This window comes from Ptychodera flava, chromosome 18, assembly GCF_041260155.1.
Source record: "Ptychodera flava strain L36383 chromosome 18, AS_Pfla_20210202, whole genome shotgun sequence".
Lineage (NCBI taxonomy): Eukaryota > Metazoa > Hemichordata > Enteropneusta > Ptychoderidae > Ptychodera > Ptychodera flava.
The window spans coordinates 32025473-32043517 of record NC_091945.1 but is presented as its reverse complement, the minus strand read 5'-3'; the positions used below and the strand labels follow the sequence as shown (position 1 = coordinate 32043517).

Genomic DNA, 18045 nt, shown 5'->3' with positions numbered 1-18045 from the left:
TACGAATCCTTTAATAATTGGATTACAGGTCCCAAGGGATTACCCTAATCAGATATGTTCAAATTATGATGAAATATGCAAATTTATATTTTTGAGGCTAATTTTGCTATTCTTTGGCAAAAATCTTCTTCTCTTTTACTGCCGTCTTCAATATTTGGTAAACATGTCCCTAAAAATGACCTTAGTCAAATTTGTGCTAGTTGTGATGAAATATTCAAATTTTTATATTTCATGACAATTTTTGTCATTTTTTGGTCAAAAATCTTTAAAAATCTACTTCAAAAATGCTAATCAAACAGCTTTGATATTTAGGACATAGATCTCTACTGATAGTCTTTTTCAGATTGTTCAAATTATGCAGAAATTTGCAACTTTGTATTTTTAGGACATTAAAGACATTTCAGACATTTTTAAGACATTAGGGATTACCAGAATGTGATATATTCAAGTTATGATGAAATGTTCATTTTTTCATTTTAAGGGTGATTTTTACCATTTTTGGTAAAAAAAATTGTATAAAAATTAATAGCAGGGTACACCAGAATTTGAAAGATCTTTATGAATGGTTTAAATTTCTGAGGAGTATATTTTGAAATGTCACCCATTTATTTCAGGTTTATTGAAAGATATTACAAACAAACAAACTTTTTTGTTTATGAATGACTTTTTTGGACAAGGAAATAGGTTTTACCCTGCCAAGGACCCACTTTCCCCACTTTCTGCATGTTGTGCCTTACTGTGACACTTTGACAACTTGACATGTTGTGTTTACTTTAGTGCTGACAACTATATACCATGTGAACCAGAGAAGCCTTGACTAACTTCTTTTTTCTTCAAAATTTACAATTGTCTATACAAGAGGAAATGTCTTTAAGAAACCATCTTACAAAAACGTATACATTTCATACATATACGTCTTTTCAACACAATAAGTATGCCAAATTTTGAGCTTTTTCAGATGATTTTCGTACATTTTAAACAAGTATGAACATAAAACGTCATCCACAATATGGTGATTTTTATTGCTTATGTTTTTGATAGGAAGTGTCAACACTGTGTTTTTTTCCTGTGACAAACTTTACATACAAAGTTGCAATGTTATTTGCCCATTTTACAGTAAATTATTGTATTTTGCTCTAGAAATGTTTTCGTGTATTTTTAGAATAAAATAATTTTACTGGATATCAATGGTCTGTCATGTTATTTCAAGGCTTGAACACCCGAGAACGCCAAAATTAAAGGTGTTCAACAAGCGCGCATCATGTTTCTAGCCTTTAACACACTTATCGTTGAACGGCGTCCATGCGTTCAAAAGTGTTACAGCCCTTTGAACGCGTAAAAGCGTTCAATTTTTTGAACACATTTCCCGTGCAACGTGTGTTCAGATATGAACACTCTGGTGTTCAACATAATGTCTGATGAACACGTAGCGTTCAAAATCTGCACACTTATGTTCAAAATTGAACGTTGGTTGAACACGTAGTGTTAATTTCTGAACGTCTAGAGGCGTTCAAAAAGTGTTACAAAAAGGCGTGTAATTGGTGTTCTATCCTTGAACACTTAACTTTACAGTGTAGGTGACTGGATGCCATATGTTGTGGGTTTGAACCCCGAATGAAGACACTGTATTCTTGCGCCTCCGCCAAAATAATGAGAACCCCTACCGACTCAAACGTTTGTGGGATGCCTCTGCTAAATGAAGACAGAAAAATGATGAACCATGGCATACAATTGCTGGAGGAAATTTAGATATTTAGATATTTCATTATTTTGTCCTTTGCGTAAAGCTACCCGTAAAGTAACTCTAACTTTTGACAAAATCCCATGTCTTTCACAGCAGTTTTGGTCTTCTTCCTATTGCGTTTGAAATAGGCCGAGCCGTGGAAGCACAACTTCAATTACAGCTTGCCAAGAATCTGTAATTCCCACTGTCCTGCTAAAAGCTGTTGTGAAACAAGCTGCAGCCTTGCCAAGACAAGAAGTCATCATCATCATCATCATCATCATCATCATCATCAAGTATGCAATTGTTTTTACCGTGAAAGACAGGATTGTTCGACGTAGTGGGTTGATTTGACAATAATGACTGTCATGTAAAGATGGTATTAGCATTACCGAAACATCATAAAGATCTATGTTCTAAGCTGTGATGACACGGAATTTAACATTTATTCAATTTCGTAAGCACCTTTTCTATCATAAAAAATATTAAAAGCGCTGTACAGATACAGTACATTAAAATCCAAGTGATACTTAAACGTGCAGTACAATTTAGAGCTCCTTACTATTGAAAACCGTACAAAAACTATCTAAAACCATATTACGCAACGGGTTGATTTGACAAGATTGGCGAAGAAGACTGTCATGTAAAGATGATATTACTCCAATAACATTACCGAACGTCTAATATATCTTTAATGGCACGGAATTTAAATTTATTTATTTTCTTATAGAGCCACTTTCTATAATAAAGATATTCAAAAAGCCCTGTACAGATACAAAATATTAAAATCCAAAGTGATATTTAAACGTGCAATACAATTCAGTGTCGAAGTACAGTTTTAAAACCTCTTACCATTGAAATCGTACAGCAACTATCTAAAAACCATAAGATGATATTAACACTAATACATTAACATTACCGAACGTCTATAATATAGATTTTAGCTTTAATGAAGCGGAATTTAACATTTAATTCTTAAGTGCCTTTTCTATCATAAAAGATATTCAAAAGCCATGTACATACAGTCCATTAAAATCCAAAGTCGTATTTAAACGCGCAGTACAATATAGTGTCGACGTACAGTTCTAAAAGCTCCTTACCATTGAAAATCGTACGACAACCATCTAGAACCACAATGTTCGACTAAGCGGGCGGATTTGACAAGAATGACGAAGTATATTTACTGTCATGTAAAGATGATACCAGCAAATTTACATTAACATGAACAAAACGTTTCACACACACACACACACACACACACACACACACACACCACACATACACGCACACACACACACACACACCACACACACACACACACATATATATATATATATATATATATATATATATATATATTCTAAGCTTAAATGCCAAGGAATAGGTTTTGTCATAAATATATTCAGATACAGATACAGTGGATTAAAATCCCAAGTTATATTTAAATGTGCAGTAAAAATTCAGTGTTAACGTACAGTTCTTCAAGCTCCTTAAAATTGCAAGTCTTACAAAAACTATCGAAACCACAACAGATTGTGGCTTTTTTGGGAAATATGTGCCTCTAGCATGATATAAATTGTTCTAAGTTGTTTTAACATTCCACCTGTTTTGGAATAGAATTCAAAAGTTGAAGTCCACGAATGGTGATTGCCCCATCATTAATTCCATTAAAAGAACATGGTACAGCAAGATTCCTAATGCTGATTGTTTACGTGAAATTATGTTTTCCATCAATCATGTCTGTTATGTGCTGGTGAATGGCCATGTTATGCCAAGTAAAGTGAAACTAATAAGATTGTTTTAAATTTTACAGTCACTTTTACAGGCAGACAATGTAGTCCTACCATCGCTTTTAACACATTGTTTAAATTCTTTAGACCTTTAACGATTCTTATTGCATTATTTTTTGAACGCTGTATTTTATCAAAGAAAAAACACAGGCATTCCCTACAGAATCGATTTTACATACTTTAGAAGAGAGGTGGTTAATAATAAATAAATGAACGAGCATTTCACTTGAGGTTGACTCAAACTTTACGCACACGGCACATGTTGAGTAAATTATGATTCACGTTTCAGGACTCATGATTAAATATGTTTATCTTGTCATTGTTGCCTGGCATACCATAGAGAATAGATATTATCACGTGCAAGAGCCATGTTTGTCGCAACAAGGGGTCAAGTTTGGTGTCCAGGCCTCCAAAAGTCTTGTTAGTAAATCAATATTTTCATAGACTACGACCATAACAATCCGAATAATGAAAACACAGGTTGACTAAGGTACATGAGCTAATTGAAGACATATGGCATATAGTAGAGCTGGGTACAAGAACTTTCCGTGATCGTCAACAATATCCTAGACAAAAATAACATCTGAATGAATCCAGTTCGGGTAAAAGACAATTTTTCCATAATTTGATAACGATATCTGGATGAAAGGGCTTCCAGAAAGTGACATTCCCACCTCCCGCATTATGCCAGGCTGAGACCATACTTCTATAGAAAAGTGGAATTCTCTCCAGAAGGGACAACAAGAAACATTGTTAAAGTAAAAAAATCAAGAGATCTGGACCGTATTAGCTGCGCCAATGATTTGGCAAAGCCTTCTATTTAGCTGACGAAAAATCACATGATATACGTACCCACGATGCACAAAAGGCATCGTGAATGACAAATATATTATGCATTTTGAGCCCTTCATTCTCATAAAGAGTAACTCTGCGCCTCTTATCTGACTAGTTATTTCATAGAAAGTTGATAATAAGTTGATAATAGGCAGTATATACCAGAATGCACCTTGAACAAACGTTTGAGTCTTTCAAATTTTAGGCGCATATTAACCGAAAACATCGAATTAGTAACAAGGAAATTCATTTTATCTTGCAAAATAACGAAAAAAGAAATGTTAAACCATCACAATATACAGTTCTTGCCGAGACATCGTGGATGTCGTGATAATGATAATACCATATTTTACTACGGTCCTAGACCACATGGAATGCCATATGAACGTTGTTGAGAAGCATAACCAAGAAATCACATTATTATAGTTTATAAAAGTGATTCAACTTTAGTAAAAAATCCGCTCTTAAACGTTTCTACTAGGTTTAATAAGTACTTAAGATTACTTACCTGAACTGAACGTGTTAGAGCGGATACGTCATCACTTCCTGCGGTCTCTTATCATGTTCTGCTGATTTTACGCGCTCTCTCGTTGTTTGGCAGTCATTTTCCAAGTAAAACTGTCACTATTTATGTACATCTTTTCCGAGAACGATTTTATGCTCGCTTTACCATAGACTTGATGATCAACACTGGTGTTCCTTTCGTTTTGTATTGTTGGTCGCATTCATTGATTATCGTCACATTTTGAGATATTTAAAGTAAGTAAAAGGATACAAAGTTGCACTGAGCAAAGCCGAAGAACCTCGTTTGGGGTTGGTAAATCTTGTTAATGTTTAGTGTTATTATCATTCAGGGAAACGTATGTATATAATATGATATAAATTCATTAGTTTAGGGTATTTTACTTCATTGTCTCCTATCAGCAATTGACCAGTGAGAGGTCGTTGACAAAATTAACAAAATAATGACTCCAAGACTTCGAATTTAGCAATTATTTGTATTTTATGACCTGAAGTTACTGTCAGGCGTTTCTATTCTCCCCTGATGGCACATGTACATAATATAGACACCGTTGCTATTTGGCGACCTGACAAAGCATTCAAGAGAAACGATATCTAGGATCTGTGTACAGACATTTTCGGCATCACTTTCAAACACCAACAGAAGACAGCTTTGTGAACAAGGACAAAATCAACCGTTGAGTGTCCTTTGAATACTAATTGGCTAAATATAAGCGAGGAATTTACGCAGCATTTATCTATAAAAATGTTTATGTTATGAAAGCTTTTATCGTGTGAAAACTTTTATCGTAAACTTGTTGTTTTTACGTCATGGCATACCAAAACGACTAACTAACGTTTAGCAACGAGTTAACTACAGGTTCAGAAATAGTTTGGATTTCAGCGTTGCACTATAATTTGGCAAACATAACAAAAGAGAACCAACAATAGCAGAATTCGATCTTATCGTTGTGTTCAATTGAATAAAGGAACCTGACGGTAAACACTATTAAAAGACTTAATAAATAACTGAAATGCAGTCAAAATGTACTTCATTCTCATGAGTGTAGAGCAAGATATGGAGACCATCATGCCGGCATAGTTCAAACAAGTTCGGGTTGTAGTCTATTTATTAATTAATTAATTAATGAAATTAGTCATATGGAGCTGATGTCATTCTATTCGAATGGTTGCAAGGGAGATCATAAAAATTATGTAGAGTTAAATGATCGTAGATTGCTGTGTGTTAATGAATTTTAAATGTGACACTTTCTCGCCGGTTTTATTCACTTATTTATATTTTGTTCATTTACCTATTTACTTTCGGTACCACAACAGACACCACGGTACAACCCGATTGTACGCATGCGCAATAGGAAAGCTGCGAATATGCACACACCCTGTGAAGAATTAGCAACAATAAAAATGTAGTCCAAAACATTGTCTTGCAGAAAACCATCGAGGAATCCGAGAATCCATGTCAAGCCCATTACGGTAGACATTTTCAAAGAGAATATCACATACTTAGTGGTATATGATTGCTTACGATGTTCTTTCATCGTACTCTCGGATTTGAGCATCGAGCACACAGTGTGAATAAGACATATCGTATTGAAAAGAAGAATGACATCAACAGGAACCAGGAATGTAACAATCAAAGGAACAAGCCGACCAATCCAACATACAGGACCCTCACTGTAACCAATCTTGAAATCATTTGGTGCAAAATAGTCCATTACCACACAACTTCCAACAAACATAAATGGTAGTAGCCAGGCATACAGGCAGTAATAGACAAACACTTTGCCATCTCCAGATATCGGTCTTGTCAACTGTGTGCGCATATATATGATGTCAGTTGCCATAACACTCATCCAACAGAAGGCAGAAAGCCAACAATAATGTGAGAAAATAGCAGCTGTCTTACACAACCATGAAATCTGAACGTCCATCACTGTTAGGAATAACAACTGGGCAATTACTAGAGCTATTGCTAAGTTCAATATAATCTTGCCAGGACGAGTTCTCATTTGTTTGAAAGCACATACCGTTATGATTGTTACGAAGAGACACAGTATTGATAAAATTGATCCAATTAATGTAAGTAGCTGCTTAGTGCCAGTTTTTGAGCCAATGTGCCAAAAAGAAGCCCTTGAATTTTTAAAATGACACACATAGGCATGAGAGCGATCTTCATCTAAAACATATTGACCTGGCGGGTATGTCGATATACCGTCTGAAAGTACTCCATTACTTATTTCAAATTCACCAGCATGTATCTTCAGGATCAACCCTCCTTTGCAAGTAAATGACCCATTGTGAGTTATTTCGTTCTGAGACGAACAGGTCATCAACTCTACTTTTATAGTGGTCGGGACAAATCTTTCCCATTCATAACTGCACATTTTAGATTGAAAAAATAGAAGGTCATAAAGGGGATACCAGGTGATAGATGCCGATAAATCTTCATTGTTAGTATCATTATTGTATTTGAAATTGTCGCCCATTATAGAAATTTGTTTCATTTTGCCATGGCAAGTGGCATTCCGTTTTTTAAATGTAATGTAATGAAGTTTAAAATTAAACGTTGAAAATTTCAAACCGATGTTAGTCAAAGTTCTTGTGCAAGCTAGCGGTAGGAAATTCTTCATGTAAGAAGACTCTACTTCGAGCTGGAACGTTATTAGTAAAATAGAAATATTAACTTGATGCAGATTATCATATTCTGAGACATAAATGTTAAAAGCATTATTCTCCAATAAACTCTGTAAGAGTATTGTCATATTTCTTTCTAGGTCAACTACTACCGAGTTTTTGCTTTTTGATGGGTATGAAACATTAAGTGTGACAAGAAATAATAGGTCTGGATTCTTCTCGAGCGATTTTGAAGACATGTTTTGAAAACTCGAACCTGATAAGAACGGAGAGACGGTAGATTGAAAGGTAGTTTGCAAGTTGATCCTTTTTTGGTTGGGCGTGAACAAGGCTTGTTGGAAACGAATTGTAGCAACACATCTTTCCTGTAAAATGTCGAAGAATTCATCATCCCTACAATTCCACTGTTGCTCAAAGGTGTTTCTATTTATTGTCACCTGTTGTACACCTTGAGCATTAAAGTCAAACAAAATATCGAGGGAAGGAAAACGTGAAACGGATGGACAACTTGGTGACGGAATACCACATTCTACATATAGGATATTTTATCCCAGCTATTGCAAATTGCGCAATGTACATTCTTGTACATCGTGAGGAATTTATAGATACCTTGGCTGCTTCCAACACTTACTAGTGATGTGTAGTTATTACAAAGAGCAACAACAATTTTGTTTTCATAAGTAGACGAACATGTGTCAATGGAATATGGACAAGAAGAAACATTTCCTTGAAGATCGTCAGGGACCCCTGCTAGCAGTCGACATTCTTCTATTCCTCTGGCAGCAGAAATGTGGCGGAAACGTTTCCAGCATGGCGCTGTATTTTCCGATTAAGGCGTCTTTCATTGGGACATTTCCATGCCAACGAGAAATACCGAACGCTGCTCGTGTTCACTTCGTGACACACGGCACAGTATACGTTACGGAACACCCTGCCAGTAACATCCATTACTGGAGTTGCGGTGAAGATAGATGCATCTGTAATTTAAGTAATAATAATAATCACATTTTACGTCATCTTCAGAGCGAAGTTGCATCATTTCAACTTTGACAACAAAGTTTTACGTTTTAAAATTTCATGTCTAGGCATCTTAAGTAAATCTGTCTTCCATTGCTCAACATCTGTAGCGAATTTCACAAAATGTTTTTTCTAAAATCATTGATAATGGAAATAAACAAAATACGGGTGCCACACAATTAAAATCGAATTGGTCCTTGCAATCTGTCAACTAAATCTATGTATCAAATCCGTTCAGCAGCTCCTGGGATATCGTGTAAACAGACACACAGACAGACGCACTCACGGACGGACAGATAGGCAGGCAGTGGTACGACATTAGCTCACATGTGTGAACACGTCAGCTAAAAAATAGACGTAAGTTATGTCGAGAGAGCAATTCTAGCATTTGATCTTTGAAAATAAAATTTTACGTGGCAAAATTTCATGTGCACGCTGTGTATATGTTATTTAAATATCTTGTGACCGATTTTATGGACTTTCGCTTCCGTAATGTTGTTTCGGCATTCTGATTGTACATTCCAAAATTTCAACAACATTTAGTTAACTACATCTATCAAAACCAGTGGTCAACAAGCGTGTATCCGATAAAATGTTCGTTAAATATGTCAAAATAGCACCATACACAAGAACCACACATATTGAACAATTATTTAAAAAGCAAGCTTTGCTTGCTAAGATAATGCAGGAGAAATTAACAAAGGAATAAACTGCTAGAGATTCCTCTGTGTTGATGGTAGGGCGACCGATGGGCTAGTGTAGAGCATATGACCGTAACTGTGATACAAGCTTTTATGAGAAAGGGTAAATTATTTTCGATGAGATAGATCGCATGAGGCGCGAAGTTCCCGTTTTTGACTTCAAAACAATTGAACATATAACAAAATAGATCTTGAGTTTTTAAAAATTGTACGATATGAAGTTTATCATGCAAAATTTATCATAGAAAGCTTGTTGTCGCACAGCCTACGTCAAGGAACTGAAATAAACATTGTATACACTGACCACTGATAATTTCGCACTGTTGTCTGATTTTCTTATCTGTCCAGTCTTCGGGGCATACGTATGTCACAACAACACCAATAGCATTTATTGTCTCCATACAATATTCCACATCAGCATTCCGTATATTGTCGACTCTTGGAAAGGTTCCACTGCTATTTAAGCATTTTTCTTCATAATCGTGACAGCAGTCGTTGTGCATTAGGCATGCAGGCCGGCAACTACATATCACAGCTGAATCGCACCCTGTTCGTTCGACCGTCCTATCACTATTGCAGATGAGCCCGTTAGGTGTGAGACAAGAGTTCATTCTTTCGCCATTAGTGTAAAGGCAGTGTGACGATGCTAAATCGACAACGTTTTTTGTCGTTGACTGCATAATTCGTATTGATGTCAAGTGTCGACATCTGCTGATATTTTTTAGTCTGTGAATAGCTTTCAAATGGTGTTGTTTTCTCAGTAACTAACAATTCTGTCGATTTTAGTGGAAGCGTCAAAGATGTCTGAGAAATAATGGATTCGGTTGCAGTACTTCTTTTGCGATATACGCTATCGGATGATTTCATGTTAAGTGTATTTGAAGACGTCCATTCTGCAGTCAGGACTTGTTTAGTCATACCCGTAGACGTTGGCAGATGGGTATTACGTGTCAGGCTCATCGGAATCGTACGGTGTTTTGTAGACGCATATGTCAGTATGTTATCTCTGTAGGAGACAATTACCAAGCACAAGAAACATACAACTACCTTCATGACTTCAGCGTCGTCAAACCTGAAAAGCAAATTATATGAGAACAAAATTGTTTCCTTACATCTTTATATGAACGAAATGAAAAGCATTACATTACAGTGGAATTTTATTAAATCGTATTGTTATGTAGGTCATTTCCCCCCACACTCATCATGACCTGAGTTCAATTAGTCTAGAACATTCTCAAGGTCACTGCCCTTAATGACCTCACAACCTTGAATTCAATTAGTCATGTTTGGAATGTTCTAGAAATTTAATTAGTTGTGTAAGAGAGATACTTTTAGAACAGTAATTAGCATGTCAATAAAAGTTCTAGATTATTCTTATATGTCTTTATGTAAGCAAATGGTATAAAAGGGACGTGCACAGCTTCCAGTCAGACTTTTGGGATCGTGTCTCTTTTGTGTTACAAACCTCCAGCAGTAGTCATTCTCAAGACTTTTCAAGACCTTCACTGCCAACGCTGGATTTATACTGTGGACTTTGTGCAACTTCAAGCCTGCAAGCCAAAGGACTGTTCATTCATCCGACAAACTGTTACAACTCTGAGACTGGAGCTTTGCCGTCCCAGCTGAGATAAGTAGTCTGTACACTTGTAAAGCTTGTACTCTATCCCTGACTTAGCAAGTAGTTTTATTTTCGTAATAAATTTTGTTTAAACGGAAAGTGCTGAGTTCACCCTTTCGTTCGTTTTGTCTGCACGTAACAATACTGAAGATGTGAATTTATCAAACTCTTCCCGGTGTCTCAGTCATGATCCTACCTAAAAATAAATAACACCTTGGCCTGAGCTAGTCAGGAAAAGTCCAATCAGAATTGCTTTTTGTGTGTCTGTGTATATTTATGCACTACCTATCCATTGTCGTCATTTTTATAATTATTATTATTATCATTATTATTATTATTGTACTTGGGCCTCAGCCCAAGTACTTTGTTTTCATTCCGTGGGAAAAAACTCTGTAAGGTATAACCATTTCTGGCTGAGACCAGGGAGGGCAAAATGTCTTGGCTTCATCTTTCTTGGCATAATAAATGGCGTAATGATGTTAACTGAATGGAAGTGCTGCTCTCAGCCAGTCTTGAATAAGTGAGATTGAATATTAATGCTTCTCTATCTGAGTTTTTGCCACAAAATCTTCTGAATATAATCAAAATGTGCATCGAAATGCAACAATTAATGCACCCTCCGTTTCCTAGGCGATGGCACGACCCTTGCTACACCCACTGGACGAGCCAAAGTGGGAGGGGTAATTTCAGTTTGTCGAACAAGAGGGCTCGAGACCAGAATTTAACATTTAAACTTGAAACATGTTTAATCGCTGACAAGATGTGGACTAGTGTTAACCAAAGTACTAGTGTGAAAAGGAAAGGTTTTATATCCCGGACACAATGAAAAACATTACGACTGGAAACTGTACCCCCAGTTGAGAATAGTAATGCCCACAGCGATGGAGAACACTTATCCTTGAGCTGAGAAAACCAGACCATCATTTCGAAATAGAGCTGCAGATTCGAGAAGCTCGTTCAAAATAGCTAAGTACACCCCATGAGAGGTGGTTTCGAGTTTTGAGGGCAAATTTCGCCTCCTTCATATAGAATCGTACGTTTGTTTTTCCAGGAGAAAACACCATTTGACACAAAATTTGCATGTAAAGGGGTCGCCCGTAAGTACGTGGTCAAATCTGGCATAAGAAACAATATGAAATGTTGGGTAAAGCCAGTCCAAAATAAACTGATTTGAACTTTTGTGTTTTGTAATTTATACCATTGCAGTAACATTACCTTTTTTTGACAACATCACACAATGTAATACGTTTTGAAACTGAATACTCCGACGTATTCTGTGTCTCCTTTGCTAAAAAATACGGTATGCCGATTACCATGTAAGGAGATGATGATGACGTCAAGACAGATTTGTAGTGCGTTTGGTCCTGGATGGTGCACGAAGTTTAGTCAAGGTAGCTTGTGTATTTATTTCCTAAATGGGAGAGATTAGGGTTGATCTAAATGAAGGCCGAAGAATGTTATGATACTCTAAGCGAGCTGAACTCTAACGCGAATGGTTGGATAATTTGGAGGATGTCTAGAATGATCTCGTCTCATTAAGATTATTTGGCGGTCAGTATTGAATTTCAACTGCGTCACAAGTTTGCGAAATGAGTATTTGTCGAACGGTCAACGAACGATATTTTAGAAATCTGGAGACATGGCACATCGCATTTTTATTTTAGTATTTTATATTTTACAAAGATTTAAGAAGCAATGATTTTGTCGAAAATTCTGAAAAATATAGGAAGATTTGATCGCGACACATTTTCACTTGGGGTCAACTAGCCCTGCATACGATGCTGTGTGTTCCGCTACAGCTAATCGCCCGCCCACCACAGCCCTGCAAAGACCCGTACGTAGGGTCGGTGACTTCAAATCCATTTTGGGACTTGACGTAAAAAGCCAAATTACTGCCGAAATTCAGCGTTCTTGGGCCCAAGTCGTATCCCAGCCTACCTCAGCTACTCGATCGCTTCCAAAAATGACAGTCGTTTATTCACTTCTCGTAGATAACCGTCGATGTCGGCAACTCTCTCGCTAGTCCTGCGTACGATGCTGTGTGTTAGCTGTAGCACATAGCATCGTACGCAGGACTAGGGGTCAACATGGGGTCGCAGCCATGTTGCCTCAAAACTTATTTCTGTCTGCACTCAAAACTCAAAAATGTCGGATATGAACCTGAAAAATCGATGCAATTTTGTCAAACTTCGGCGAAATTTCAGCCTATAGACAAAATTTCATCTAGGTAAGGTAAATCTACTGAAATTTGATCGACAAATAATCCTGAGCTTGAACGTGACAGCTCGCCTTCTCCGGGAAGTCAAGTATCCAGCTGCCCATACACAGTTGCCCATATGGCCAGGTTTATGAGATTGTTTTCAAGCGACGGCGGCAGACCGTACGGGGCTCTGGATATGAACCTACCGCCGGTGTAGCTGTAATAACTGTTGCGTTGTTTTTAGTGCCCACGGACGAAGTCCTGGGGGAGTTATAGGTTTGGTCATGTCAGTCCGTCCGTCCGTCCGTTCACGCAGATATCTCAGACATGCCCTAGTCAATTTCTTTCAAACTTTGCACAAGAATAGTACCCAACCCCATACAGATGCACGTCGATTTGTTTCACAATGCGATCGAATTTGGCCGTGTTAGAGGACGTTTAGTTTACACCTCCATAGACTCCCATGTATAAGGCAGTTCTCCATAGACTCCCATGTATAAGGCCAAGAAAAATAAAAATTAGTTTCTCATCGTATTCATATTGCCTAAAGGATGCAGTGACACAGTTTTTTTGTCCCCACGGATAAAGTCCAGGGGCTTATAGATTGGGTCATATCCGTCCGTGAGTCTATCAGTGAGTCCATCGGTTCACGCAGATATCTCAGACATTTTGACAAAATATCATGTGACCTTGGTGACCTTTGACCTCAAATATACATTATTGTCCATAACTCAGTAACCACAAGTGCTAAACCTTTCATATTTGGTATGATGGGACACCTTATGACGCCACATATTGTACCCCATTAATTATGTGCATATCTAATTTTGAGAGAGCCAAGAAGGCTAGAGGTCTGATTTTTGGTATATAGGGATAAGTTAACAATATAATTTGTTTGACAAAACGTCACGTGACCTCAATGACCTTTGACCTCAAATATACATATTTGTCCACAACTCAGTAACCACAAGTGCTACACCCTTCATATTTGGTATGATAGGACACCTTATGACACCATATATTGTACCTCATTAATTATGCGCATATCTTATTTTGAGCGAGCCAATAGAGCTAGAGGTCTGATTTTTGGTATATAGTAATAACTTCGCAATACAATTATTATGACAAAATTGACGTGACCTCAATGACCTTGACCTCAAATATATATATTTGTCAACAACTCAGTAACCACAAGTGTTACTTCCTTCATATTTGGTATGATAAGACACCTTATGACACCACATATTGTACCTCATTAATTATGCGCATATCTAATTTTGAGCGAGCCAATAGAGCTAGAGGTCTAATTTTTGGTATATAGGAATAACTTAGCAATACAATTATTTTGACAAAATGTGACGTGACCTCAATGACCTTTGACCTCAAATATATATATTTGTCCACAACTCAGTAACCACAAGTGCTACACCCTTCATATTTGGTATGATGGGACACCTTATGACACCACATATTGTACCTCATTAATTATGCGCATATCTAATTCTGAGCAAGCCAATAGAGCTGGATGTCCGATTTTTGGTATATAGGGATAACTCTAGGGTAGAAATGTAAATATGCCCATCTAAATATTAGACATCTACCATCGAGAACAAAAGAAATTTGCTGTAATTTGAATATTTAAGGAGTTTAAGCAATTTCCACTATAAATAAAGAACCCCTGCCTCAAACTCCACAAAAGTTGCTATACATATTTTGCCATTGTCATGCCATTGCTTTGTTTAATAACCTGTTAATCAAATGCCTAATTGACAGGAGGAAATTCAAGACCATATTGAATAGGAGTATATATTGTCCTCAAAATTTCTCTATCACGGCCCAAGTACTCATTGCCTTCAGCAATACTGCCTTGTTATTATTATTATTATTATTAGTATCATTATTAGTATTATTATTATTTTATTTTTTACAAGTTTAGAGCAAAAACTATCATACAGCAATGTAATTATTCTATTAAAGGAGATGAAGTCACATAATCGGTTATCAGGAATTTTCGTGACTTTTCCTTAACAGTTTCGAATGCGACTTGACTTTAGGCTATTACAGGTATTACATAGGTGGTCATACCTTTCACGAACAGTGAAATTTCCTGTTGCAGATAGAGAGGTTAGTATTGTTTACGTGAAACGTCATCAATTTCTATGCGCTCTTATCAGGTTCTGATAATGTTATGCGTGCTCATGTCGTCTGTCATTCGTTTGCTACTTTTTAAACTTCGGTGTGGCAGATTGCATCTGTTTTTATGTACCATGCTGCATAGTGTTGTACACGTGTGTGTGTGTCCATTTCCACAGTTGCCAACCATTATATTATTCGATGAACGCTGCATCAAAATGTGTTCATGTGCACTTGACATTATGAATATGGCGAGCTAAGATCAAAAGAAGCTATAAATCATGAATACGTACACTTACTCGGGCCTGCGACATGCAACCAAATGTGAGCAAAGTGTAATTGACTCTTTTTTATCGATTGCCGTCTGATTCTGAGATATTTTATGTAACAAAATACACATACAAACATGCACTAAACTAAGCCAAAGTACCTACTCCAGAATGACAGACGATAGCAGATGTCACATACGCCCTACTTTGCTGAAAAGATTCAGATTTCTGAAATCAACGTTAACGTTGACTTTTGTTTTACCGTCATGGGTTTGTACGGTTGTTCAAATACAAATTAAAATTTCAATATTTCAAACTTTTATCACTGTGTTCAAAAGTAAAATGCTCTAGCTAATGTGGCTGTGTGCGTTGGGTGTGTGAGTCGACCCGTTTTCATCGGAATCTGTGCAAAACCTGAATTATACGCAACGCGTAAGTCAAACTGCATTTCTCAGCATTGTGTTCTCGCCATGTTATGCTGACTTAACTAGCTGTGTCAAAGTCTACTGGTATCAGCATGCGCTATTGTGTTCAGTGCGAATTAATTCAGCAACACGCGCTTATTTAAGTAACATTTTGCTAGCTTAGAGTGAACTTTCAGGAAATCCATACTGAAAGTAGTTCACACTACCCTCTCTTTTCATGGAGTGATGACTGTGGACCAAACTTGTCGTGGATGTGGCTTGAAGACTGTAGGCTACCTACTACACTCGAAATATGGACGTTGTTTCATGTTGTTCAGTCATGTTATCAAAATAATCAGCTTTACTTCAAACTTAGAAAAGTAGTGTAATGGACTTTTGAATAGTAACATAAGCATTACAAACATGTAGTTTACACAAGAAGATATTCCAGAACAAAGCCGAACGTAAACTGAACAATAAATTGACTTGTTTACGAAAACACTTCTCCACCCTATGTAAATTGGCCTACAAGATGATGAGTGTCACCATTTAATTTAATCAAGAAGGCACACTATGAATCAGTGAAAGAATTTCTACTAGAAGGCGAATAATGGAAGGAATATTTCTGTCCGTCATGAACTACTAGTAAGGACGACAGAACTTTTTGATATCATCTGTGTCGCCCTCTCTGTGTACAACGGATCCTTGCATCATAAAACAACGCAAGGTGTGTCCCCTGAACAAAACGTTAGAGTTCATTTATTCCGACCAAATTATGTAGTGCCAGAAAGAAATATCAGATATTGTGAATCAAGTAAAAAAATACAGATCATTTCAATTTTATCAAAGAATGGCCAAATGCTTACCTAACAATCAGCATGATGATATCCTAATAATGTAAACATGCAATTGTATAGCAAAATTTAACACATCAACCTTTAAAGTGTTAACACATCAACCTTTAAAGTGTTATCAAAGTGTTTTGATGATATGCTTTCTCTGCTACGAATTGCAAATAAAAACTAAATATACTATGCACTGTGGTAATACAAATTATTACATATGTGCTACGGTTTATGTCATTTCTGTCAGCAAATTATAAATGGTATTATCACGAAAATGAGAAACTTCAAATAAACGCAGAGTACTAAATGTTTTGATCTTTTGTGTCATATAGCCCCCCAATGTATGAAGTAGAGGCTTAGGTATGTTTAGTAGGTGGCCAGTTCCCCAATTTATTTGAAGGCTATTGAAGTTTAGAACGATAATTAGACGCGATAAAGATCGGATATATCACCCCAAATTTTTTTCGTGGCCCGCCAGAAAGCTCCAGCTAAAGAGCGGCAAATTTATAAAGTTTAGAACGATAATTAGACGCGCTAAATATCGGATATATCGCCCAAATTTTTTTTTTCTGCCCGCCAGAAAGCCCAAGCTAAATAGCGGCAAATTTTAAAGTTTAGAACGATAATTTGGTAGTTGTTTAGCTGTTTTTAGCCACTTTAGCTATTAGCTCCCATACTCAATACATGGAGTTTAGAAACGCATCACTGTAAATAAGCACAAATCCGCACCTTACTCGCTAATTCAAACTCTTGCAAATATGGTAATTTGGCAATATTAGCACTAGATTTCAAGTTATTTCTAAGTGGCGTAGTTATCTGAGGTAAGTATATTAACATTACACCATGAGGTATAATTGCCGTAATCTATGCAATCTTCATTGATCGTACTACACTAAACCAGTGGATTTCGCTCCAAGTGCGGAAACGTTCATAAGTTCAGAGTCACATTTGTCAAAGTCTATACCGATTGATCTTGCTGTATGTTCAGTGATGAAACTTCTTCGTGATCCGTCATCAAAGAGCGGCGTTACCGATTCAGAAGTCGTTGATCCCTTGGCATTGGTGTCTGCGATGGCGGTCTTCAGCGGCACCGATGTATTACGGCTGACATCGGACGACATCAAGGTGCGAACGTCATCCCTCGTTGTTGCTTGGTGTCTTGGCGTCTCCCCTATGCATATTGCAGCAGTATGATGTATGCGTTTGCAGACCTGACACTACAATTTGAATTTGCAGTCCGAAACGCGATGAGCACCAAGACAGTTGTGGCACAGTTTGTCTCGTTTGACGATTTCTAGTCATTTGGGCTTGTCGTTGACAACCGTGCAATTTCTTGGTTTGTGCCCGATCTTCTT

The 18045-nt window shown here is 37.0% G+C and overlaps 1 protein-coding gene across 1 annotated transcript in view; it reads right to left on the bottom strand.

Annotated features, from left to right (window-relative positions):
• The window catches only part of LOC139117712 (von Willebrand factor A domain-containing protein 7-like), a 40303-nt gene extending 22492 nt beyond the window's left edge, over positions 1 to 17811 (bottom strand). The window contains exon 1 of the mRNA XM_070680955.1: positions 17655 to 17811. Coding sequence (XP_070537056.1) covers positions 17655 to 17811 — 157 coding nt within the window. The remainder of the gene's footprint in view (positions 1 to 17654) is intronic.
• Between the last annotated feature and the right edge of the window lie 234 nt (positions 17812 to 18045).